At 41.2% G+C, this 26,699-nt stretch overlaps 1 protein-coding gene across 10 annotated transcripts in view; it reads right to left on the bottom strand.

Annotated features, from left to right (window-relative positions):
* Nucleotides 1-26,699, bottom strand: part of DLGAP1 (DLG associated protein 1) — a gene marked incomplete at both ends in the record, with an annotated part of 372,344 nt that overhangs the window by 123,222 nt on the left and 222,423 nt on the right. For 5 of the 10 annotated variants that reach the window (XM_081262743.1, XM_081262744.1, XM_081262748.1 and 2 more), the window contains one exon: nucleotides 6,566-6,595. The exons of the other annotated variants lie outside the window; for them this stretch is intronic. In XM_081262743.1, coding sequence (XP_081118869.1) covers nucleotides 6,566-6,595 — 30 coding nt within the window. The remainder of the gene's footprint in view (nucleotides 1-6,565; nucleotides 6,596-26,699) is intronic. 10 annotated transcript variants of the gene reach the window in all.

Here is a 26,699-nt window from a genome sequence, read left to right as displayed (position 1 = left end):
TTGTTTTCTGTATTTTTGTTGAGGGAAGTAGTGACAGATGTCATGCTTATGACCACTGTGGAAGTATGAACCACTTTTTAAATAAAACATTGTTAGTATCAGTGAGATCGTTTTTTAACTACTGCTTTGCTGCACTATCCTGAAAACCCTCCTCTCTCCCAATCTCCTGGACTGGAAGAGCAGGTAAGGTGACAAATTTCTTGGATCTGAATACTAAACTGGGCTAGTTGGTGCCTGGATTCTGGGGCAGCTGCTTTCCTCTACACAGAGATGCTGTGATTACCAAGGTGATCAGGAGTTGTATTCCACATGAGGAGCTACATGAGGATCACCTAAGTTCTCTCAAGGGAGAAAAGCTAGGGTTCAGGCTACCTAGTCTTGTCTATGGCTCTGCCCAAAGAGAAAAGTTTGATAGTGTGCTACAACATAATCCTAGTGGGACCAATCATTTGTTTGCTATATCTCTGGACACTGGAAAGAGGGAGCAGGGCCGGGAGAGCAGTGGAGAAAGGGACAGGTGGAGAAGAGCAAAAAGAGCTTAGTGTGCACCCACTGCACTCCACACACCATGTTCAGTCTTACAGCTGCTCTGAGAAACAGCGAGCTCCATTTCATGGGTGAGGATGCTGAAGCAAATAGCAGCTACTTGCCAGACTCATTCAGTCCATGGTTGATTTTCTGTTGTCTGCAGGCCTCCTGCATGCTTTCTACTACAGGGTGCAGAGATCCAGGGAAGAATAGGAAAAGAGAAATTTTAAACAAAATGAACAGAACAAAACAAAAACCCAAACAGGGAGAGAGCTGTGAAATGCTGCCAATGGCCATCCAATCTGCAGGGGGGACATCACCCAGAAAGACTACGGACCAGATGAACCTTGGCATTGTTCTATCATTTTTTCCAGTTTCTGGGCCACATGGCTCCATATTTGCCATTTCAGGAAGGTCCTAGTCTTAGGAAGCTACAGTGGGCCCTCCATATCCTCAGGTTCCACATCTGTGGATTTAATGAATGGTGAATTGAAATGTGTGTGCGCGAGAATGTGTGCATGTACTATAATGCGCGTGCACACACACTTCAATGTTTAGAAATGAATGTGCTGGGGATTGAACCCAGGGGTGTGTAATCACTGAGCCACATGCCCCAGCTCTTTTTTATATTTTAATTAGAGATAGGGTCTCACTGAGTTGCTCAGGGCCTCAGTAAGTTGCTGAGGCTGGCTTTGAACTTGCAATCCTCCTGTCTCAGCCTCCTGAGCCACTGGGATTACAGGCATGCACCACCACACCTGGCTATATCACAGATCTGAGTATCCAGGAATTTTGCTATCTAATAGATACCAAATGGATACTGAGGGATGATCATATCTGATAAATTCTCAATTCTTCCAGGAATGTTATTACTTATTTAGTTTTATTTTTGTTATTTATTTTTGCAGCAGTGGGGGATGGAACCCAGGGCCTCATACATGCCAAGTAAGCACTCTACCAAGTGAGCTACACCCCCAACCCCTGAAATTACTATTTAATAGGAAAATATTAGCAAAAGCCTAAGACAAGTTCTGTGAAAATGCATTTGTTTGTTTAGTGTTCCAGCTTTTAGGTTAACCTTATAAGCAGGAGGTCTGGGTTTCTTTGCAGAAACAAGTTTCTTGAGTCTTGTTTTCAGTTTCCACAATATTCCCTTTTATGTTCCTGACACTGCTGCCTTTCACTTGGGTGGAAGGGAGGAATTCCTTCCTGGGAGACAGCCCTACCCTATCTCTGTCAGCTCTCTGGCTTGAAGGTCTGCAAAGATGTTTTGATTTTCAGTAGTAAAAACGTCAAAACTTCATTCTAAATTTACCACTAGAAGCAGGCCCATCAGCTATATGGATCTACCACAGTCTACCCTGACACACTGAGCAGATGGCTTTGCTTAAAAAAAAAAAAAAAAAAAAAAAAGACATGATAACAAGAGCAAAATTTATCTATGGAAGGAACAACATCAGTATTTTTTGTCATAATGTTTTAAAAATGTTAACTTTATCTGGGGGATTTCTGGATATACTGCATGTCATGTTATGGAAAATAGATTTTTGTTTTTTGGTACTCATTCCCAGCCCTTTTTATTTGAGACAGGGTCTGTGTTGCTAAGGGCCTCATTAAGTTGCTGAGTCTGGCCTTGAACTTGTGATCTCCTGCCTCAGCCTCTGGAGTTGCTGGGATTATAGGCATGCACTACCACAACCAATTATTTTGTTTATACTTGAGGAATCTTTTCCTTTGGTGTATCAGGGACCATGAGGCCACAGGAAACATGACTTTGGATATGACAATTGTCCAAAGTTCCCTGCTCTGATGGGATTGTGACTCAGGAGCCATTACTGATGAACCAAAAAGGTCATTTAAAAATATCTAAGCAGGGGTCTGGGGTGTTGGCTTGGTGGTAGAGGCTCAGTGGTAGAGCGCTTGCCTAGCATGTGTGAGGCACTGGGTCCGATTCTCAGCACCAAATATAAATAAATAAAATTCTATCAACAACTAAAAACATAAAATTAAATTTAAAAAAACTATCTAAACAGAATGGAATGACAAGTAGGAAAAAGGAAGGGAACTTCCACATGGCCACGGGAGGTTTTGTTTATAAAATCAACACTGTCCATTATGGACACATAGATAGGTTTTCCTGGCAGCTCTCATAAGCTTCTCTTTGACTGCCTGACTGAAGTCCCCTTCATCTCTACGCAAGGTGGAAGTGAAGGAGAAAACGGGCTTGGAGAGCTCATGTTATCATTCAACCCATTTTCTTAGGCTCATCTGTTCAGATTTTTTTCTTTTTCTTTTTTTGGTATCAGGGATTGAAACCAGGGGCACTTAACCACGGAGACACATTCCTAGCCCCTTTTATGTTTTATTTTGAGACAGGTCTTGTTAAATTGCTCAGGGCCTCACTAAGTTGCTGAGGCTGGCTTTAAACTCACATCCTCCTGCCACAACCTCCCCAGCCGCTGGAATGACAGGCGTGTGCCACCGGGCCTGGCTTGTTCCTATTTTTAAAGAACTGAGGCTTTTCCTGTAGAGTCAAACTTCATTTTTTCTTAGGGCTTTAAAAGAATTTGATGTCATTTTGGAGTCTGGGAGTCTCACCTACCAGGCATCAGCAGGGTGCCTTTGAGGGGAGCCTCATCACAAAACATACCCACTATCAGTAGCCACGGTTTATAGCAACCTCCCTCAGCAGCTTCCCATCTTGTCTGACTCGGAGGCTGTTTCCCAGAATGCCCAGCGCTTCCCGGAAGTCTGAATGCTCCCTGCTGATTGGACAAAGAGCTCTCAGGGGCTGGACTTCCTCCCCTCCAAGAAATGGCTACCTGTGGGAGGTGAGAGCAATTCTGACGCAGGCCTCAATTGAGTTCTCCACTTACCCTGATAAGGGGGTCCTCTGATTCTACATGTGGAAGTATATGCAACCCCACCCACCCTGCCACCTTCTCTCAGCTCCAGTTTTAAGACAGAAAATCCCTTTTAAGAAGATTACTTTGAAGATTCTGTTCTAGAATTCTTCCCATGGATTTTTTTTTTTTCCTCCACGTCATTGCTCCAACTATCTCCCCTTCCCCCCAAACAGCTTGGAACTAATCTAAAATTAGAGGTGAGAGTTAATCAGTATTAATGATAAGACTTTGCAGTTATTTTCTTCAAAATAATAAACATGATATAAAATATAAAACATTATTATAAAACAACTAATAGATAATAATTAATTAATGATTAATTTCTTTCCTGTTCAAATATCTTCATTGCAAAGTATTTGAACCCTGTTATGTTTTTGTTGAAGTACAATTTTAAGCCTTTCAAATGACATCTCGCTTTTAACCTTACCATGACTGTGATCAACGTGGCTTTTTCTTTAGGCTCAATGAAGATGAAAGATGCGGAAGGAGGCACCCCTGCTTTAGAGAGAGGGAAGATACCAAACTACTTGACAAATTCTGCATAGGAAATACCAAGTGGAATCTTTGTTGACTTTTATGATTTCCAGAGTTTTTTTTTTTTTTTTTTTTTTTTTTTAAGAAAAGAAAACCTACCTAAAACTTGAATGCTATTTTTACAGTTCTAGAGTAATCCAAAACAGTCATTTTTAAAGTAAAGAGGTTTCATTTTTGGCAATGGCTGCCTTCCACAGATGTGCATGCTCCTTGACAAGATCAGAGAATCAGGAAGCTGCCTTCCACAGACATAGAGTACAGAATAGAGTAATATAGGAATTGAGTAAGTACAGTAATTAGCTGAGCAGTTAGCCTGAGGTTTGATTGCTCATCCAGAGATAGTGCTAGACACACATTCCACTGAGCATGCTCGCCAGAGTCTCACATTCTAGAAGCACTGAGAATGCATGCACTGAATACACACACCCCATCCCAAAACTGTGCCCCAAACCACCGCTGCACACATATATTCTACACAGTTATAACAGCATGCTCCCAAGCCTTCAAGCTTTGACACCCTCAGCCAATAAGCTGCCAAAAAGATGCTTAAGCAGCAAGTTGCCCTGACCTCTACTAACCAGGGACTCTTTCTTTAAATCCTCAGGGACTCGGAAAAGGTCAAGAGGGAGGCAGCCAGAGGCTGTGGGGCATTTCTCTGGGAAGTCATATCACTCCCTGCTCTTATTTTTCCTTAATCTAATGTTCTCTTGGCTTTCTGACGTTTTATTTATTTATTTAGGTACCAGGGATTGAACCCAGGGGCGCTTAACCACTGAGCCACATCCCCAGCCCGCTCCCCTTTTTTTTTTATACAGAGTCTCCTGTTTTTTAAAAAAACATAATAATTGGTTTGTTTTTATGTTCTTTTGTTGCAAGTGGAATACTGTTCTTAATCCAAGCAGGCAAAGGAAAGCTATGACTTCAAAGCTGTTCCTTGATAAAACATTAAAACAGCCCAGGGTGGACCAACTGTTATCTGCAATTCTACAGATAATTAACAAATGCGGAGCTGAAGTTGCCACTGGGAGTTTGTGCAGGCAAGGTCAGTTCTTGCTCCTGCTAGATTTCCACGACTCTTCCATTAGGCAGACAATAGGAGAGTCTTTCAATAAAATTCCATTTTGATGTACAGAGAGAACTTGAATTTCTGCTTGGCCTAGCAGAAACAAGCTCTCTCTCTATCCTCATCTCTTTCTACCTTGAAACACCACTACCTGTACCTCCTTTTCCTTCTCCTTCTCCCCACCTTTTTTTTTTAATGGTGCAAGGGGTAGAACCAGAGCCTCTCACATGCTAAGTGTGGGCTGTGCCACTGAATGACATCCCCATCCCTCATAGTATTTTTTAGTCTAGAGCATCAGCACATTTTCTGCCATGAATGTAAAAATATTGCCTTTGCAACTTGATTTTGTAGACTGTGATGGTACTCCACTTTGGATTTGTGGGTTCCATGAATACATTGCTGAGCTCTTCTCTCATCTTTCAACCTTCAAACTTCAGCACCCGGAATCCCTTGGCTTGAGTCTAGCCATTGGCTTCAGCACGTGAACCCCCTTGCAGGTTTTCCACTCCCCATTTCCATGGGCTGCCCGGCAATTCATCAAGGTATATCTCCCTTCAAGTTAGAAAACTCACCCGAAAGCCCCCACCTCTTCCAAGCAGCCTTCCCTGATTAAGCGAGGATGAAGACACCCCTAAAGCATGCGCAATACACTCCTGATAAACAAGAAAACACACACACACAAACACACACGCACACGCACACATGCGCGCGCACACACACACAACACACATATACCAAAACAAACACAGAAACTCACAGAAAGAGGAAATTACACATTTTCTGCCTTTCTGATTGTAAAGTCCCTAGGAAGGTAAGGAGACCAATTGTATTTCAATAACCAATTAATTATTGCAGATAATGAGATATTTTTACCAGTTTGGGGGATTATTCAGCAAAATGCCCTGATGTGTGGTCAGTTTCCTGCTTTCTTGAAATCCCTCTTCCTCCTCAACTTCTCTAGTGCATCGATAAAGGGAACTGCCACTCACCAACTAGACAACACTTGTCTTGTGGATCAACTGCCCAGAAAAACCAATCCTGAGATTAGCAAATGCCCTCACTATCTAGTTTTCTTATTGTGAAGCCTTAACAATGCTTGCACATATTTTCTGGAAAATACGTCTGTTACATGGGAATAAAGGGCCAAGGCTTTCCTAGACAAGGAAGGCCTGGCTGAAAGGGCCAGGGCAAAGCTTCCTGATGTAACTACATTCAGCCTCCAATAAGGCCACTGGAGAGCCAGGGTGTCCCTGAGGAGCACTGGATCAGAGGCTATCACACAAGGGAATACAAATAGACATATATGCTTTCAAAATGCCACCACCCTCTTAGGGCAGTGTTAATGCCACTTGTGGAAGGCCAAGAGACTTGTGGCATAACATGACCAGAACGAGGAGAAACACAGATGGAATGGCGACAGTTGGCAATTCGAACATGGCGTCAAACACCACTGCCACGGAAGCTTGCTAGCTACAGGCCACGCTGTGCAACCTTGAAGCAAAACATTATCGATTTTGTGGTTGTAAAAACGTACCTTCAACTGCAGAACTCAGTTTTATGACACCTTGAATAAAAACAAAAAGCGGCAGTTATATAATGGACCCAAATTGCTTTTTCTCCACTCTTTGCATGATACACACATACATCAGAACTGGATTTTTCGTTGGCCTTTTTTTTTTTTTTTGGTACTGGGGATTGAACCCAGGGGTGCTTAAGCACTGAGCCATATCCTCAGGCCCCACCTTTTTTTCCATGTTTTGAGACAGGAATTCACTAAGTTGCTTAGGGCCTCACTAAGTTGTTGAGGCTGGATTTTAATTTGCGATCCTCCTGCCTCAGCCTCCCAAACCACAGCATGTGCCACCACACCTGGCTTGAGATCTTAGTTGTACAACTATCTACCTCACAAATTATTTTTTTTTTCTCCTTGGTTAGAACACATAGCTGTCTTCATTGGGGGAATTTTTCATTGAATAAGGGATCTGGTATATTTGTGGATAAGACACAGGCCTTGATTATTTCTGTGTATATTTCTGGGTTATGGATTTATAAAACTTCAAACAGTAGGAAACCAGGGTCTGATACTTCCAATTTAAGACTAGGTATAGAGATCATCTGTGCACCTTGAGACAGAGTTTGTGTTGAAATATGTATCAGGGGCCTGGGGATGTGGCTCAAGCGGTAGCGCGCTCGCCTGGCATGCGTGCGGCCCGGGTTCGATCCTCAGCACCACATACCAACAAAGATGTTGTGTCCGCCGAGAACTAAAAAATAATAAATATTAAAAAATTCTCTCTCTCTCTCTCTCTCTCCTCTTTCACTCTCTCTTAAAAAAAAAAAAAGAAATATGTATAAGGTGATTAAAAACCATTGTGCAAGCCAGGTATGATGGCACACGCCAGTAATCCCAGTGGCTCTGGCGGCTGACACAAGAGGATCACAAGTTCAAAGCCAGCCTCAGCAAAAGCGAGGCATTTTTAAGCAACTCAGTGAGACCCTGTCTCCAAATAAAATACAAAATAGGATTGGGGATGTGGCTCTCCGGTTGAGTGTCCCTGAGTTCAATCCCCCGTACCTAAGAAAAAAAAAAAAACCGTGGTGCAATCTTGTAATTTCCTTCACTGGGGTGGTTGGGTTAGAAGCCATTTTTTTGGATGGAGGGGTTCAACTTTTGGCTCCCTGCAGATTAGATAGTGATCAGTCTACCTGAGCAGGTCAAGTTATTCATTTTGTTGAAATTCTGGTTCTTTCCAGCTGGAGGAATTTCTAATTTAAATGGCAACAAAACATTTTAACACCACTAAACCAAATCAGTACCAGCAAGAATACACACTGACTTTAGCAGATTATGTTCATATAAAGGCAGTTTTGCTATTCATTATGACTTCCTAAAAAAGCTGCTTTTAATTTACCTGCTGAATTTCATCTTTCTTGTAGAGCTGATGCTGCCTGGTTAATGTCTAACAAGGGCCTTCCCAGAGGAAAAAGTGTGCACCTCTGTGTACATATGTTGATTATAAATTTTCCTAGAGCATATAATCCACAAATAATAGTAAATCGTAAAATGTATTCTTTTTTTTTTTTTTTTTTTTGGTACTGGGAATTGGATCCAGAATCACTCAACCACTGAGCCACATCCTAATCTTATTTTGTATTACATACTTTTTTTTTTTTTTTTTTTTGTCTTGGTATCAAGGATTTGAACCCAGGGTGTGTAACTGCTGAGCCACATTTCTAAGCCACCCTCCTCCCTGCTTTTTATGTTTTATTTTGAGATAGGTTCTTGCTAAGTTGTAGGGTCTCACTAAGTTGCTGAGGCTGGCTTAGAACTTGTGATCCTCTTGCCTTGGTCTCCTGGGCCACCAGGATTACAGGTATGTGCCACCACACCTGGCTATTACATACATTTTTAATGTTAATTATATTACTTTTTTGGAGGGGGGTACTGGGTTTGAACACAGGGTGCTTTGCCTCTGAGCTACAATCCCCAGTCCTTTTCAAATTATTTTTATAATTTTGAGACACGGTGTTTTTAAATTGCTGAGGCTGCCCTCAAACTTGCAATCCTCCTTCCTCAGTCTCCTAAATTGCTGGGATTACAAGTGTTCACCAGTTTGCCTGGCAATTTTCATTGCATATTTTATGCAATCTACTGTTATTCTGTTCTTCACCTATATGTAAGGGTAAAATTTCTAAGCTGATTCTAAACTGCAAAATTAACATGTAAAAGACCCGGGCATCGCAAAGTTCCTCTGCTACACCCAGAGCCTGAAATTCCTGAGATAGTTAAAACAACGCCCTACTGGCCATGGCCATTTAGCCTAGGGCCCTGTGCAGTTTGTCACAGGGCCCGAACCAATCAGTTTGAATGTGTACCCCACTTAGGAGTGACCAATCCCCCCCCCCCTTCCCGCCAATGAATGTGCTAATCACGTCTCAGAGTTATTGTTCAATTTTCCCTCATGATGATTTGTTCTGATGTATGCAAAGCCCCCCCCCCCCGCCCTCCCCCAAAAATGTACTTAAGCTCTGCCCGACCTCTGCTCTGGGCTCTGGGCTGCTCTCCCTTCTTGAGTGAGCACGGAGCCCCAGCGCGCTGGAATGGATCCCCAATAAATCCCCTTTTGCCAATTGCATGGAGCCAGTCTCTTGTGTGGTCTCTTTCTCCGACGCTCCGCTGGACCCTTACATATATATAAATTATTTTTTTCAATTAAAATCTCTATCAGCTTCAAGACTATGTAAATTTCCTCACCATGAATACCCCTCCCTGAACGTGGAGCTGTCAAGAGAAATGCACCAGCCACAGAGCTGTGTAGCCCTTACACCACACAGGCACAGCAAATGTAAAGAATGTCAAGAGTAGGCTGGCCTTGGTACTGGAGGTAGTGGCGCATGCCTGTAATCCCAGCCAGTTGGGAACCTGAGGCAGAAAGATCACTAGTATGAGACCAGACTCAGCAATGTAGTGAGGTCCAGTATCCAAAAAAAAAAAAAAAAAAAAAAAAAAGGTAGTGAAGTGAAAGAAAAAGTAGTCAAGTCATTGGGAAGTAAAAAGTCCTACATTTTTACTTATCTTTCTCTGGTTTTGCTTGCCTTGTGTGTGTGTGTATATATATATATATATATATATATATATACACACACACACACACACAAAATGGTCCTACCAACCCCCTCACCGAAGTCTTCACATTGAGCTGAAGAAAAACAAGAAAAGATAAAAAGATAAAGGAACTTAACTGTTCTTCCCTGAATTTGATATCTTCAATACGTTCAATAAGCTCCACCCTTGTCCCCAACACCAATTCAATAATGAAGACAAAGTTTTGAGAAAAAGGAAAAAGAAGTTTTTTGCTTTGCCAGTAAAGGAGAAACACAGGGGACTCCTGACTCAGAGGCTGTGATTCTGCCCATCAAGCGGAACAAAGAGGTGATTTGAAGGCTGCATTCTAGGTGTGCCCCGATAGGAGGGGGGAGGGGAGTTGAAATTCATTTGCTAATTTGGGAGTGAGAGCTGAGGGAAAAACACATCCTTTTAAAAAAAAGCCTCTGTAGCAGAGCAGCAAGGGTTGTATTCAAACCATGAAGTGGACCACTATTACAAATATGGCAAAATTCCTGACTTTGCAGACATTTGTGTACCTTTTGTTCATTATCTTCTTGAAAGTCAGAAGCAATCGCTAGCCAGGTGTGTTTTCTGCAACGGTTCTGCATTTCCAAAACTATTATGACCTCTTTCCTAGTATTTTCCCCTAATATTTCCTTCCCTCCTTCCTTCCTTCCTTTCTTTCTGTGCTGCAGATTAAACCCAGGGCCTCTCACATACTAGGCAAATGTTTTACCACTGGTGAATTTCAACTGATCTAAAAGAATTCAAAAGAGAAAGGGTTAGGTTAAAATAATTCATGTTGAAATATGAATATCTAGGGCTAAGACCCTCTAATGACATCCCACTGTTGTTAAAATATTGAGCAAATTTCTTTCTCTTTGTTACCTGGGATTGAACCCTGGGGTATTCAACCACTGAGCCATATCCTCTGCCTTTTTAAATTTTATTTATTTATTTTAATATTTATTTTTTAATTTTAGGGGGAGACAATATCTTTATTTTATTTTTATGTGGTGCTGAGGATTGAACCCAGTGCCTCATGCATGCAAAGCGAGCACTCTTCCACTGAGCCACAACCCCAGCCCCCATTTTTATTTTTTATTTTAAGACAGTATCTTATTAAGTTGCTTAGGGTCTCACTAAATTGCTGAGGCTGGCTTTGAACTTATGATCCTCCTGCCCCAGCCTCCTGAGTTGTTGGGATTACAGGTGTGCACTGTCATGCCGGGCAATACAGAGCAAATTTCTAATCCTGGTCAAGGAGGCCCCATGTGACATGTTCCTACCTATTTCTGTACTAGTTTACTTAATCTCACATGATGCTTTAGCCATATGATCTCCTCTCTGTGCTTTGCAATGTTAGATCCTTTCTTCCGCCAGCTATCCAGGGCTCCCTCCAGTTTTAAATATTCTCCCCAAATCTGTAGAATCTTTCTATAATCAGCTCATTTTCTTCATTCAGACTTGAATTCAAATGCTACATCCTTAGAGAGTCCTTCCTGATTACTTTATTTAGAGCTGCCCCCAGAGATTACCTTCTGTCCTAATTCTTGGTCATTTAGTGGCAGTTACTTCTATTTGAAACTATTTTAGGGACAGTGATATAGCTGAGTTGGTAGATTGTTTGCCTCACATGCAAACAAGGCTCTGGGTTCAATTCACAGCATAAAAACAAACAAACTACTTCATCAATTCAGCTTTTGGTTCCTAGTTTACAACTGTCTTCCTCATTAGAATACAGGCAGAGTGAAAGTAGGGACCTGTTTTGTCTGCTACTGTAATTTCCTTTTAATGAATGAAGAAGTGACCATTCCCATCAAATAAATTTCAAGTATGCTCTTGAAATTGTGGCCACTATTCTGCAGAGTGCTTGGATCTCACTGTAATAACTACTGTCTTTCTACTCAGAGGCTGGTCTTTTTTTTTTTTTTTTTGGTACCAGGTATTGAATCCAGGGATGTTTAACCAGTGAGCCACATCCCCAGCCCTTTTTATTTTTTATTTAGAGACAGACTCTTGCTGAGTTGCTTAGGGTCTTGCTAAGTTGTTGAGGCTGGCTTTGAATTTGTGATCCTCCTGCCTTAGCTTCCTGAGCTGCTGGGATTAGAGGTGTGTACCATCATGGCCAGCACTCAGAATGCTGGTCTTTATGGGGGTTAGTAAAGATCGATGTATGGAGATAACATATGTAAACTGCAATAGATATTTAGGTGTTTCAGAAATGCAATATAAGCAAAGTCGCCAAGGATTTTTATGGGCTATTTGGAAGTGAGATTGTGTTCTAAATGAATATCAAGGAATATTAGCTAATCAATTTTATGTACAACTATTGATAGAATCTGTATTTCTCTTGTTTCTACTGTCATAATCCTGGGCCAAATAATTATTTGAGGCTGGCTTAGAACTCATGATCCTCCTGTACCTCATCTGTATGATGAGGTACAGATAGAGAAAGAAGGTCTCACAAGGCGTGGTGGTACACACCTGTAATCCCAGTGGGTCGGGAGGCTGAGGCAGGAGGATCGTGAATTCAAAGCCAGCCTCAGCAAAAAGCAAGATGCTAAGCAACTCAGTGAGACCCTGTCTCTAAATAAAATACAAAAATAGGGCTGGGGATGTGGCTCAGTGGTTGAGTGCCTCTGAGTTCAATCCCTGGTGCCCTCTTCCCCTGCCCCTCCCCCCCCCCCAAAAAAGAGACAGAAGGTCTCAAAAAGAACTATTCAATTTTAAAATATCCTTCTTCTCATTTCCCTACTGCAGTTGTAGGGACCTTTCAGTAAGGTCATGAATGTTCTCCACCCCTTAAAACTTTTATGTGACTTTTCATTGTTTTTCAGGCCTAAAGTGACCTGCAAAGCTCTTTAGGATGTCAACTAAAGCAGAATAAAAACAGCCATAAATTCCTCCACACTCTTCCCATTGAGAGGTGGAAACTATGCCCCTCCCCTTGAAACAGCAGGCTTTGTGACTGCTCTGTGCATCAGAATACAGAGGGTGTGACACTCCCAGTTTTGTGCCCAGCCTTCTAGTAATGACAGTTCTTGTTTCCTGTCTTAGGGAGGTTAGAAGTCCTGTGATTCAGTGAGGCAGAGGCCATGTGCAGATGCTGCAGTGAACAGCGGCAGAGCCTCGGCTTTCAGTAAGGCAGAGAGCAGGAGCTGTGAGGCCATAGGAGATGATCAGTGGAGGCTGGGAGGCTGGGAGGCTGGGGAGGAAATTGTCATTGGAAGCTGGAGAAAAGGCAACCTTTTTATGGAGTGGCAGGAAATTTGGCAGCATTATCACCTGTAGTCACATGGAAAATTAAAAATATACCTAATATGCTCATAGCTTCTATTTACTTTTATTTGTATGTGATGCTGTTGATCAAATCCATGGCCTTGATGACACTAGGCCGAGTGCTATACCACTCCTCTACATCTCCAGCCCCAGATCATCAATTTTAGTTAAGAGGCAGCCAAGCAGAATGATTTAAATACCATTTCAAAACAAAACAAAACAAAAACAAAAAAACAACAACAAAACAACCTATATATAGACTGTAGGAAGAAAAAAATAGGTCAAAAAAAGAATCTCTCAAGCTGGCATGGTGGTACACACCTATAATCCCAGTTACTGGGGAGGCTGAGTCAGAAGAATCACAAGTTCAAGACCAGCCTGGCCAGCACAGAGAAACTCTGTCTCAAAATAAAAATTTAAAAAAGGGCTGAGGCAGGAGGATTGTAAGACCAATGGCAGCCTTAGCAACTTAGTGAGTCCTGAAGTAACTTAGTCAGACCCTGTCTCAAAAGACTGGGGATGTAGCTCAGTGGTAAAGTGCCTCTGGGTTTAATCTCCAGCACCAAAACCAAAAACCAAAAACCTACCAACCAAACAGACAACAAACAAACAAACAAACAAACAATAAAACCCCCCAAAGAACATGGGTCTCAAACTTGAGTTTGGGATGAGGTTTTTGAGATCTTGATAAGGATATGTGTAGGTGTGTGTGAAGCAGGTGTAGTTTGCCCTGGAGAGCATGTAAATATCTATGTGCAGAGGAGGAACTGTGGCTGACTCTTCTCATCAAGAGTCAGCATCTTTGTTTTCCCCCTTGGTGTGGGTAGGCTTTGTTGACTGCTGTGACCACCAGAATGCAGAGTGATGCTCTGCCACTATCTGCCACCATCTGGGCCTAGACCTTAAGACTTCCTGTCTCTTGGGACATTTTCTCTGACATGTTAGAATTCTTGAAGCCACAGGCTGGAGGGGATACCTGTAGGTACTATAGTCAATAGTTACTGCTGAGCCCATATTCCCAGTCCTTGAAACCAAGGTGCCAGGAGCATGAATAATGTCATTGTGGAGGCCTGAGATCAGTCCAGCTGTGATGATTAGCTTGTGTGTCAACTTGGCTGGTCATAGGGTGACCAGATATTTGACCAAAAATGATTCTGGGTGTGTCTGTGATAATGTTTCTGGATGAGATTAATATTTGAATCAGTAGATTCAAAAATAGAATAAAGCAGATTGTCCTCACTAATGTGGGTAGGCCTCATCCGAATGGAAGACCTGAAAAGAACAGAAATGCCTCTGAGCAGGGACAACTCTCTCCCTCTGCTGGTTTCTTGCCTTTGGACTTGGACTACAGTCTATACTAGTGTTCTCCTGGTCTTCTAGTTTTATGACCTTTGGACTCAGATTGGAACTGTACTACTGGCTCTCCTGGGGCTCCAGCTAGCTCTTTGCCTGCAGATATTGGGACTTCTCAATTTCCATAATCAGTGATAAATTTTAAAAAATTATATATATATATATATATATATATATATATATATGTATATGTATATATATGTGTGTGTGTGTGTATGAGAGAGAGAGAGAGAGAGAGAGAAAGAGAGAGAGAGAGAGAGAGAAAGGAGGTTCTAGAGAACCTTGACAAATACCTCAACTTCTAGCTGAAAAGAGAACACAAGAATCATCCCCAGCTCAATTTTGCCTAAATACCTCATGCAAATTTATGTTTGTTTGTTTTTTTTTAAATATTGCTGGGGATCAGAACCAGGGCCTCTTGCATGTAAGGCAAGAGCTCTGCCACTGAACTACACTCCAAACCTCCAAATGGTTGTTTTTAAGCTGCTACACTTTGAGGTAATGGTAGCTAGTATCATATAAATCAAAGGGTCAGTGGACTTGGTGGTGCACGCCTGTAATCCACAGTGATTCGGGAGGCTGAGGCGGGGTATCACAAGTTTGAGGTCAGCTTCAACTGCTTAGCAAGGCTCTAAGCAACTTAGAGAGACCCTGTCCTGAAATAAAAATAAAAAGGGCTGGGGATGTGGTTAGTGGTAAAGGTCCCCTGGATTCAGTTCCCAGGACCTAAATAAATAAATAAATAAAATGAAAAAGTCAACTGTGTCTAAATTTTCTGACTTCACATAACTCGGCCCTTAGCTTTTGGTGCTCTGGGCACACCACCCTTTCAGTTCTCTGAATAATAACCTGTACCTTTTCTCACCCTTCTTCACTGATCCTTTAGCTCTTATACGTGAGGATTTTCTCAGGGAAGTTCTCTACGGACCTCTAGACTACTTCCTTCTTTACAGTACGTTCTCCCACAAATTACCTCAGAGTAATCATCTCTGATTATTTGATTCACACCGGTTTCTACCTCTAGATTGTAAACGCCCTGAGAACAGAGACTCAGACTCTCTTTGATCCTTGCTAAATTCCTAAGTTCGGCACAGTGTCTGGACATAGTAAGTGCTGAATAAATATTTGCTAAGTGGATGAATGAAATATTTGATGCAGCTGATAAGAATCCATTCTCACTGTAGCTGTTAACAACTTGCCACTTGTCTCTCATAGTGTAAAAACTCCTAGCCATTGTAACTGGGGACACAGTGGTACTTACTATTTGGCCCTTATTTCTGTTTTGCTGTTGTCTTTGGAGGCCCTCAAACATGACTAAGGTGCTCATATTCTCCCTTTTTTTGGGGGACCTTGGAAGTAGAAGAAGCACGAGGGAGCCTCGGGATAAGCAGGTGCAGGAATGCACGGAAGAAAAAAAACTCACATTTATGTCTTTGAGGGAAATCTGGGGGTTTCCTGAGAGTCTTAAAAAAAATTGTGAGTGCTCAAATTGTTTAAAGTATTTCTAAATTGAAGTTTAGGAGTAATTTATTAGATCATGAGCTGTGAGCTGGTTTTCATTCTTTTTTTTTTAATATTTATTTTCTAGTTTTAGGTCGACACAATTATTTTATTTTTATGTGGTGCTGAGGATCGAACCCAGTGCCTCACACATGCTAGGCAAGCTCTCTACCTCTGAGCCACAACCCCAGCCCCCTCCATTCTTTAATACTAGAAAAAAGAACCACGGCACCATAGGGTCCTGAGAGTCAGGAAAAACCTGCACTTGCCATAACCATGACCTCTGGAATTGTTTTCTTTCACCTTATCTGCTTTTCTATTTAAAAATGCAGTCCTCTACTTACTCAGTCCTGTATGTAGGGAAAATGCAGTTCCATTGCAAAGAGGCTTCCTTAAAACTTTTTTCTGCTCTACTTAATAATTCATCTTTTTTTTTCCTGTTAGTGAAATAAGCCCAAGTCTCTCTATCAGTGTCCTTATACTTTCATATTTATTTATTTATTTTTCTATTTATTTATTTATTGTGCAGTGCTAGAGATTGAACCCAGATTCTTGTGAGGGCCTCACAACTCAGGGCCTCACACATGCTAGGCAAATGCTCTCTCTCTGAGTTACATGGCCAACTACTTTATTATTTTCTATGGTAATCTCCAAATGGGTCTGTATACAGTAGTTCATTAAATGGGTTTAGTAGGCCTCCAATTGAAGAAAAGAGGCTTTCATCTACCAGTGAGACTCTTGTTCTTTTAAAAGGAAGCAGCCCACAGTGACAGGGCCACTATGCAGATAGACATACTCCACATCATTTTAGCATGCTTACACTCTCTGAGACCAAGCCCATTTCCACCTTGATTTGTCCTCCCTCCCTGAGTGCACAATACCACATTTGTCCCTTTTGAACATGTAACAGATTAAAGAGCTGGGCAGGAGGCAGATGTAGGTACACCTTTGATCTCTCATCCCTAGGGGTTAAGGGAGGGCAGACACCTGGTGGCTGCCAAGCAGGAAACAAAACACAGGCCCCGACTGGAATTACCTTGACTGAAGCTGCAGCTGTAGCAGCCACAAGGGCAGCTGGAAGCCCTGAATGGGCACAGAGGGAAGAGAGCCCCACTGGTCCGGCAAAGGATGCAAGATAGAGATCCTAAAAATATGATTTTGGCTAGCTGGGGTGGTTAAGTAAAATTATTTGCAAGACAGAAGCCTGGAAAGATCAGGCAGCTGTATTAAGAAAAATAAAAAGTGATTCTTTTGCAAATGATATTGCAAAAATTCCAGCTGTGCACAAATGCTGAAAGGCAGTCTTGATAGTAATTCAGGAAACTTTCGAAGAAAGACTTTTTTTAAACACTTCTTTTTCCTTTGCAGAACTTTTAATTTATGGATTTCACCTTTGTACCAGGATACTGTGAATGTTTTTAGTCAAGGTCCCTGTGATTCTTCGGTGAAACTGTATCGCCCCCTGGTGTCTGTGTGTTGCCACTGCGTCATCACCCACTGAAACCCAAGCTGAGTAAGGACGCAGCTTCCGGTTTTATCCCATAGGGAGAAACCTGATAGTATAGGATTGAAGAATATCGTTTTAAACCTCAAACCGGGACCTGGTTTGAAAAAGTTTTGAAATTAAGAACCCTTTCTCTACCCTCAGCAGAATATCCTGGGGTGATGAAGTAGCTCCGAAAAGAAATTGATCAGATTTTAGTCTGCCAAGTTTTAATACAGGAGTGGTCATGGGAGTGACTGTCACACACCCATTTTTCAGAACCAACTCAAGCATCTCACGGGCTGAAAAGCTTTTCCTACTTCTCAGCAGTGGTGTATCCTAGGTAATATTGCTGCTCTCTATCTTAGCATTTATCTCTCTGATTGGAAACATGATAGTGATTTGTTTTTATATCCAATGTGATTAGGTGCTGCCTGGCAGACAATATGTGTCCAGTAAAAATTTGTTGTTTCTTGTTCATATATAACAATGCAATCTTGCTATTCACAAAAGGATAGAATCTACTTCCTGATCAACAGGGCTGGTGGCAAGAAAATGTGGTCTTTTGATGGGACTCGCTGTAACAATTAGGGGTCCATGAAGCTATTTAGATTTTAACTTCCATTACGTCACAAAATGAACCTCTACTCCAGTGAGATGGTGAGTACACTTGTTATCACCAGTGAGATTAGAAATTTCTTTTGGATAGCTATTTCTAGGAGAAAGCATGTTGTTATTGAAGGTACTGTTGCAGATGGACAGGGTCCTTGGTCTCTGAGCTGAGTGACAATGAAAATGAAATAGGAGCTGCGTGCAGTGGTGCATGCCTGTAATCCCTGCAGCTCTGGAGGCTGAGGCAGGAGGATTGCAAGTTGAGCCTCAGCAATTTAGCAAGGCCCTAAGTAACTCAAAATAAAATGTTAAAAAAAAGAAAAAGGACTGGGGGACTGCCCAGTGGTTAAACCCCTTTAGGTTCAATCCCAGCACTAAAAATAAACAAACAAATAAGTAAATGAAACATGAGGGTCAGGGGAGGTTACTGAGGGGCTGAAACGGTGAATCAAGAGTCAGACCTACCTATGTATCTCAAGAACAGACTTATTCTGAGCTGGATATCATCTCAGTAGGGAAGAAATAACTAAATTAGAAGAATTTATTGCATTAGGATGGATTAAGAGGTTGATACTATCAGCAAGACAATTTTTTTTTTTTTTTTTTTTAGGTTACAGTATTCTCATATTTTGAAGTGTTGGGGCTTAAGCACTCCAGGAAGATGCTCTACCACTGAGCTTCATCCACTGGCTACATCAATACTATTAATAGAAACTTCTTGAAGCCATTTGTTACACTTTCATTTTGTTAAAATAAAGTCTCAAGGAGAAGGCTAGCAGAGTCTGCGCACAATTCATGGTTAAGAGCTTGAAATTTGGAGCCAAACTGAATAAATAGGTACAAAGATTGACTGTGCCACTTAGTATCCATGTGACCTTGGGAAAGTTACTTAACCTTTCTATGTCTCAGTTTCTCAGCTATCACAATGGGGAGAATACTAGGTAGGATGAACCATCTGGGGTCTGGTAAATGCTCTGTAAACATTGGTTCATGAGGAGAGCTGTTCAGATTTTCCACTATATGAGATTTTAAAAAATTCTGAATAGGGCTGGGGATGCAGCTTAGTGGCAGAGAGTATGACCAGCATGTGAGAGGCCATGGGTTCAATCCCTAGCACTGTAGAAACAAAACAAAACAAAACAAAACAAACAAACAAAAACTGAACTGTTGGAAGAGACAGGCTCCTGCCAAATTCTATTCTATGAGGCATTACTAAAACCCCCACACTCAAAGGAATGTCCCAGCTAATGGGGTTTCCCCAAAGCTGGTCTTGTCCCTTAGGCTGGTCTCAGTGCAAATGTGGAATCAAGGACCTCTCTCTTTTATTTACTTTTAATTTTTTTTTTTTGGTCTGGGGTGCCCTGGGTATTGAACCCAGGGGCACTTTATCACTGAGCTACATCCCCAATTCTTTATATTTTTAAATTTTAAGGCAGGGTCTTGCTAAGTAGCTTAGGGCCTCGATAAATTGCTGAAGCTGGCTTTGAATTTATAATCCTCCTGTCTCAGCCTACTGAGCTGCTGGGATTACAGGCACGTGCCACTGTGCCCAGCTCTGACACTTTTAGTTGGGGTCTGAGAAAGTTCATTTTTCCCCCTCCACTCCAGGGCAGATCTCTACCCCAAGGCCAGGTCAGAGCCTGAATGTCCACTAAGAGTGGGGGTCAAGGGTAGTCTTCCTTGGCCATACTTTCTTTATTTTACTTTTTATTTTTTTTGGTACTGGAGATTGAACCCAGGGGTGCTTTACCTCTGAGCTTACATCTCTAGTCTTTTTATTTAATTTTTGAGACAGGGTCTCACTAAGTTCCTGAGGCTGGCCTCAAACTTGGAATCCTCTTGCCTCAGCCTTCTGAGTTGCTGGGATTACAGGCATGTCACTGTGGTCAGCTTTTGGCCCTGGTATCTTTTGAAGTGGTCCTGAATATGCCACTGTGACATAAAAAATATTTTGAACAGAATACATTTGATTATAGGCTATTTTTTTTCTTATTTTTTACTTTATCTACTTATATGTAGAACTTCCAAGAGAAGTCAATCCTCATCAATCCCCTGCCTTAGAGTGTCTGCAACCAGGGAAGATTGACTCTAACCTGCAGAGAAGCACACCTAAACAGAAGCTATCACAAAACTATCATATCTCCCATCTATTCTCCTAAAAGCCTATTCATCTTTTATTAATTTATTTTCTCTTAAATGTCCTCCCCTTTCCTTATTAAGAGAATACAAAAGCACCGAATTGGAAGTCTCTCCTTGAGTCACCTTTTTCTGTGAACTCCCATATGTACCTGAATACAAATCTTGTTTCTCTTATAAATTTGTCTTTTGAATTTACCCGTCCCAATCCTGAACCTAAGAGGGCAGAGGAAAAGTTTTTCCTGTCTGATGCCTTCTTCTGTGCCCTTGGCCAAATATTAAATCCTGCTGTGGTAAATCTGCTCATGTCCTCAGAATCTGCTGAGCATCTTTCTCCAGAACACTCTCAATTTAAGCAGCTGGATAAACAAGTCCACAGGAACCGGAAACAGAATATTCAGTGTGTTGCTCTTTGTAAAGCCTCTTTGAACAATGGCTGACCAACAGAAGTGTTAGATTAAGTGTTTGTTAAATAAAAGTAAATATTCACTATATTGTACAATCGCAGTCTTTAAGAGAAGACAGTAGAGACTAGCTTCAGGGTTGCAAACCTTCTAGATGTTTTTCTTGCATCTTTAAAATACTGCCTATATGTGGATGGAACAAATGTATACTGTTAAAAAAAAACTAAAAATTTTTATTGTTAGACTAAGACCATCAAAGTGGGATCTTTTAACTAGCTTCTGTCTTTTGAAGTGTAACTGATGATGCATTTTTAAACATGTGCAAGGCATATTCAGGCTTATACAAAATGGGATGAGTGGATGACTAACGACAAATGGTGCCTATAACCACTAACAATGGTGCAAAATTATACATCCCGTGGGAGCCTGGAAGTATATATTTGTTTCCAAGAAGAGAATAGACTAGAAAATTGGCCCTTCAAATGCAATTTCAAAAGATGTACAAGTATCAGTGAGCTATTTGGGACTCACTGGCAGAGCACACTCCCGCATCCTGTAGATTCCACTGCATTCCAAGCAAACCTGGCAACGTTAACTTCCTGGACAGCTGTTTCTCCCCTGAATTCTTTTTTTCCCTTCCTAATTCTTTTTTGGTAGTTGTCAGCTAAATCTTTCTATGATTGCAATATCCACCCTGCAGAAATAAATTCATCTTAAATGTTTTAATTTTCATTTGGCAATAGATTAGCCAGAATGGTGATTGTCATTCTCCAAGCGTAGGGAGAAGATTCGAGGGTAGATTCTCTACAAGTGCAAGTAAGTGAGATATAGTAGAATATTTATGAGAAATTTCTAAGTAATTTTTTTTTTTTTTTTTTTTTTTTTGGTACTGGGGAGTGAATCCAGTGGTGCTCAACCACTGAGCCACATCCCCAGCCCTTTTTTGTATTTTATTTAGACACAGGGTCTCACTGAGTCACTTATGACCTTGCTAAGTTGCTGAGGTTAGTTTTGAACTTGTTCTCCTGCCTCAGATTCCTAAACTGCTGGGATTACAGGCTTGTGCCACCTCACCCTGCCTAAGTAATTTCTATTCCATTGTCTCTAAATGTAACATGCTTGTGAACCATATCCTGTAAGTTCATATTTGACAACTGTGATGTAAGTAAAATGGATTTTATAAATGTGCCTATAAATCTTCTAATATTAACTTTTCTATAATGAAGCACACTGAGATCAAGGTCAACCTGCCAGGTTTTAGTTTATCTGAATCAGAACATTTGACAAAGCTGCTAAGCTCTTGACTGAAAGCATTTAGTAGCCTCTGTTTGCTCTTGGTTAAAATTTGAAGACCTTTAATGTGGTGGACAATATTCTGGTTTCTGGCCCTCATTACTCTTAGTTTTATCTGCAACCACTCTCGTACCTTCTAAACAGCTACTCTAGGCTTGAGTTCCTTCACTTTTAATTCTCATTCCTGCCTTAGGCCTTTGCTCTTTGTTGCTCTCTATCTGGAACTCAAGGAAGACCTCCTAGAGAAAGAGGTGATTGGTTTTCCCTGACAACATGGCTCGTGGTCACCCTAGGATCACAACATCCCTAGTTCTCTCTTCCTAGCACTTGTAACAGGGCAAACATGGTGTGCATGAACACTACCAAAACCACTCTGATTATCTGCTCTGTGAAATCAGGGCAGAGGCTGGGTCAGCGATATCTGTGTATCCTTAGGAGCCTGGCACACAGCAGTTGCTTGCTAAGTATCTCCCAAAGGCTCATGTGGTAAAGGTTTGGATCCAAATCTGTGGCCCTGTTAAGAAGTGGTGGAAATGTTAAGAGGTGGGGCCTAGGGGGAGAGTTTAGATCACTGGGGGCAGGCGCTTGAAGGGGACTTTGGGGTTACAGCCCTTCTTCTTCTTCTTTCTTCTTCTCCTTCTCCTTCTCTTTTCTTGCGTCTTGGCTGTGAGGTGAGCAGTTTGCTCTATCATGTGCTGCTGCTGTGATGTGCTGACTCACCACAGGCCCAAAGGCTGGGGCTAACTGCTTATGGACTGAAACCTCCAAAATTGTGAACCAATATAAACCTTTCCTCTTTTTAAATTGATTTATCTCAGGTATTCGTTACAGTACTGGGAAACTGACTAGCACAGTGTTCAGTAATGCTTGTTAAATAAGGAAAGGAGCTCCTAATTCCACCTGACTCTTAAATTGGCAACTCATACTTTCCTGCTTCATGACTGTACTTGAGTGGAAATGATCACTGTGCCACAGAAACTGATTTAAGTCTGAGATAGAGCCAGTTATTTTTATAAAGATAGGAAACAGATCATTCCCTCCATTCTTTCTTTCTTCTCTCTCTCTCTCTCTTTCTCTTTCACAATGCTTGCTGGGGATTGAACCCAGGGCCTCACCCATGCTAAACAAGCACTCTATCTCTGAGCTCTTCCCTAGACCTAGAAAACAGATTTTGAATTTGTATACCACAGAGCTTTTTAAACAGATATATTTTTCCCCCCGCATGTACTCATGCATGACTGATGGGTATAATAGAACCTAAACAAATATAATCTTCATGAAGTAATTCCATTTTTAGAATCTATTTTAAAGAAATAATCATAGATGCTGTTATCCTTACCCTCATATATTCCCAGCAGAGGAATGAAAATAATCTTTAAAACTATGATCATGTAATCCCTTTGCAGAAACCCAGAAATGGCTCCTATTTCACTTAGTAGAAGTGAAATCCTCTCCTTTGCCAACAAAGTTCTATAGAATTCATGTTATCATGATTACTTTTTGTCTTCAGAATCTTCTACAGCGAAATTTTTGTTTAGAAAAATCAAAAGCATTATTAAGAGGAGAAGAGCGATGTTAGGAGAAGCACTTTGGAAAGAGAACATTCTGTCACTCTGTTATTGAAAATGAGTTATAAAGATGCTGGATATTCCCAACTTTTTTTTTTTTTTTTTTTTTTTTTTTTTTTTTTTTTTTTATGGAGGAAACATGACCTCCATAGAACAAACATGATGGTCACCAGCCACTGGAGTTTTGATTAGGGCTGTGTGTGTGGGCGTGCACATGGAAGTTTGCTCGCTGACTTCTACATTTCTGCTCCTAAAAAGCTAATGAGAAACAGATAATACCAGGGAGTGTTTAAGATTCTAGCCTCCACTCCGTACTGGGCCCTAGCTCTTACTTTGTATTCCTTTGAAGTCACGTGTTCTCCCTCTTTTCCTTTGCTCCCTCTTAGCCTGGCGCAGGCAGGGCAGCAGGAAGCACTCCTCCAAGCTCAGGTCTTCCACTGGACATCCTCCTCCCTCACCACCTCCCTGGGTGGATTCTCACAGCTGTTCTCTTCTCTCTGTCCCTCCTGCCATGACTGCAGCAAGTCCTTATCTTTTTTTTTTCCTCAATCCCCTCAATTGGATTCCTACTAGTCTTTCTGTTTTTCAGTCTCTTCCCTCTTAGAATGACTTCTCTAACATACATACGACTTCCTTACCTAACAATGGTACAGAGTTCAAGGCTCGGCTGTCTGGATCCAACCTTGTCTTCCATTGCTTCTCCCATGTACCCTATTCTTTGGCTTCTCTCTCTCTTTCCCACACTGTGTTATTTACATGTCTCCAGAGCTCTGCATGTGCCTGAGGAACCCATCTCTAATTTCCCTTGAGAATTGTATCTTTTCACTTTCTGGGTTTAACTCAGGCTTTGACTGAGAAGTCCTCCTAATCCTCATTAGTCATAAATAAATCCATCCCTCTACTGCAGGCCTTTACTATCTTATCCATCTCTCGTGTGGTCCTTACTGCATAAGACTGTGCTTTTTATTTATATTTTTGTTGTCCTTAGTGACCTGTGCATTCTACTAGAACATTGCTCCCTTTGATTATTATAAATGGGTGCTCTTTAGAAGTACTAATTGGTAAAACCACCTGTTGATGGGATACTCATAAATAAGGAGTGATTTTAGTAAAGAGCTATTATAAAAACTATTATTGGCACACATTAGAGGAAGATGATTGCTACAATTAAAATGGCTGCCATTACCACAACCACCACCACCTTTACCACTTCTCCTACCTCCACATCACCACTACCTCTTCCACCTCTACCTTCTCTTCCACCATCACCACAACTTCTGTCATCTCTATCTCCATCATCATTCACCATCACCTTCACCATCTTCACCATCTCCACCTCTGTCATCTCCATCTCCATCACTTCCACCCTCTTCACCATCTCTACTCCACCATCTTCACCTCCATCATTAATCACCCTCATTTCCACCACCTCCACAATCTCCTTTCCCACCATCACCAACAAGTCCACCGTCATCATTATCCCCACCCATTAACACTGACTGAGCACTGCCAAGTACCAAATGCTACATTAGCTGTTTCATATGCATTATCTCATTTCAACTCCACAATGTGATTAAATATGAGAAAACTGAAACCATAAGAGTAAGTATCGTCTTTCTGACTACACAGCTCTAGGGGGAAGAGTTTGGAGTATAACTTGGGACTCTGACTGTAGACTGAATTCTTCATCTGGAGGTGAATGTCTCCTCCATTCCAGGTTCCCTGGGGACAGAGGTTATTCACATTACTTCCTTTCGTAGCTCTTATGTCAGTGCTTTTCACATGGTGAGAATATAGTAAGTGTGAAAATTCAATACTGGTCAAAAAGGATTAGCAAACTGTTTAGATGTGTATATGTTTTAATTAAAAAGACATGCCATACCATAAATAATTAGTTCTTTTTAAAAATTTTGTACTGAAGATTGAACCTAGGGTGCTTAATTACTGAGCTACATCTCCAGCCCTTTTTATTTTTTATTTTGAGATAGGGTCTCACCAAGTTGCTTAGGGCCTCACTAAGATGCTGAGGCTGGCTTTGAACTTATGATCCTCCTGCCTCAGCCTCTTGAGTTGCTGGGATTACAGGTGTGTGCCACCATACCTAGCCAGATAGATCAATTAAATATATATATATTTCTTAGATGTAGATGAACACAATACCTTTATTTTATTTGTTTTATTTTTATGTGGTTCCAGGGATCCAACCCAGTGCCTCATGCATGCTAGGCAAGTGCTCTACCATTGAGCCACAACCCTGGCTCCCAAACAGATCAATTTTAATCAGTATTATAAGAAGTTCCTTCTGCTTTAATCCTAATAGAGAGGTAATCTGAAGTAAGTTGCTGTTAACCAATCAATTATTATTCTACTGTTCCATCTCCCTGTCGGCACCTTACAAGAAAATAACCATCCTTCCTTCCTTCCTTCCTTCCTTCCTTCCTTCCTTCCTTCCTTCCTTCCTTCCTTCCTTCCTTCCTTCCTTCGAACTGAACCCAGGGATGCCACATCCCTAGCCCTTTGTATTTTATGTTTTGAGGCAGGGTCTTGCTAAGTGGTTTGAGGTATTGCTAAATTGCTGAGGCTGGCTTTGAACTTGGAATCCTCCTGCCTCGGCCTCCCAAGCTGCTGGGATTACATGCATATGCCACCTGTAATCCACCTGAGGCACAAATAAATACATCCCTGTACTGCAGTCCTTTACTATCTATCAAAGTTACTTTACATCTTTGAAAGTAACTTTGAAATGACCAGTCCACCATTTTTTGTTTTGGCATTTTTTCAGCCTCCTCAGCTCTGCTAATTGAAACACTTACTCTATTTTATGGAATAAAGTATTGCCCAATTCTAAACAATTACCTCTGACACTAGGAAACTAATGAAAAAGTGAGAGCACAGTGTTGTTTTCAAGTCCATTTAAACTTCCTGAAGATTCTCTAGGATCATGCCTAGTGTTTTAGTGGAAGTAATCAAAGGACATTTCTCATACCAATTTGTGATCAGGACTATTAATAGAAATGGGTTTCCTTGCCGGGATCTTCATGAAGAGAACTACATTTTCATTCGCACAGGACAGCAAGTCTTCATAGGTTGATGCTAATTAAAATGTGAGGCGTTTTAAAAGTCAAGGATATTTTTTCATAAATATCTTCTTCAAAGAACTCTGATCTCTAGATACCTTGTGTGATAGATGATAATTATGAAATAAAATGTGGATGTGTTTCTTCCAACAACAGAAGTACTTACATAAATTGCTATTTGCTGGAAAAATCTGCAGATTCCTCATGCTGAGGTTTTTATTTACTTCCTTTCTTCCTCCAGCCACCCCCTCCCAAAGCCAGCTGTGATTATTAGGAGGCCATGGCATTTTAGAAAAAGGTCTTGATTTAAAGTTCAAGGTTGGATGATCAGTTTTTAGATGTGTGGTAAAG

The sequence above is a fragment of the Spermophilus citellus genome (assembly GCF_964194105.1).
Source record: "Spermophilus citellus genome assembly, chromosome: 12".
NCBI lineage: Eukaryota > Metazoa > Chordata > Mammalia > Rodentia > Sciuridae > Spermophilus > Spermophilus citellus.
Note: the sequence above shows the minus strand (reverse complement) of the source record. Positions and strands in the feature narration are given on the sequence as shown.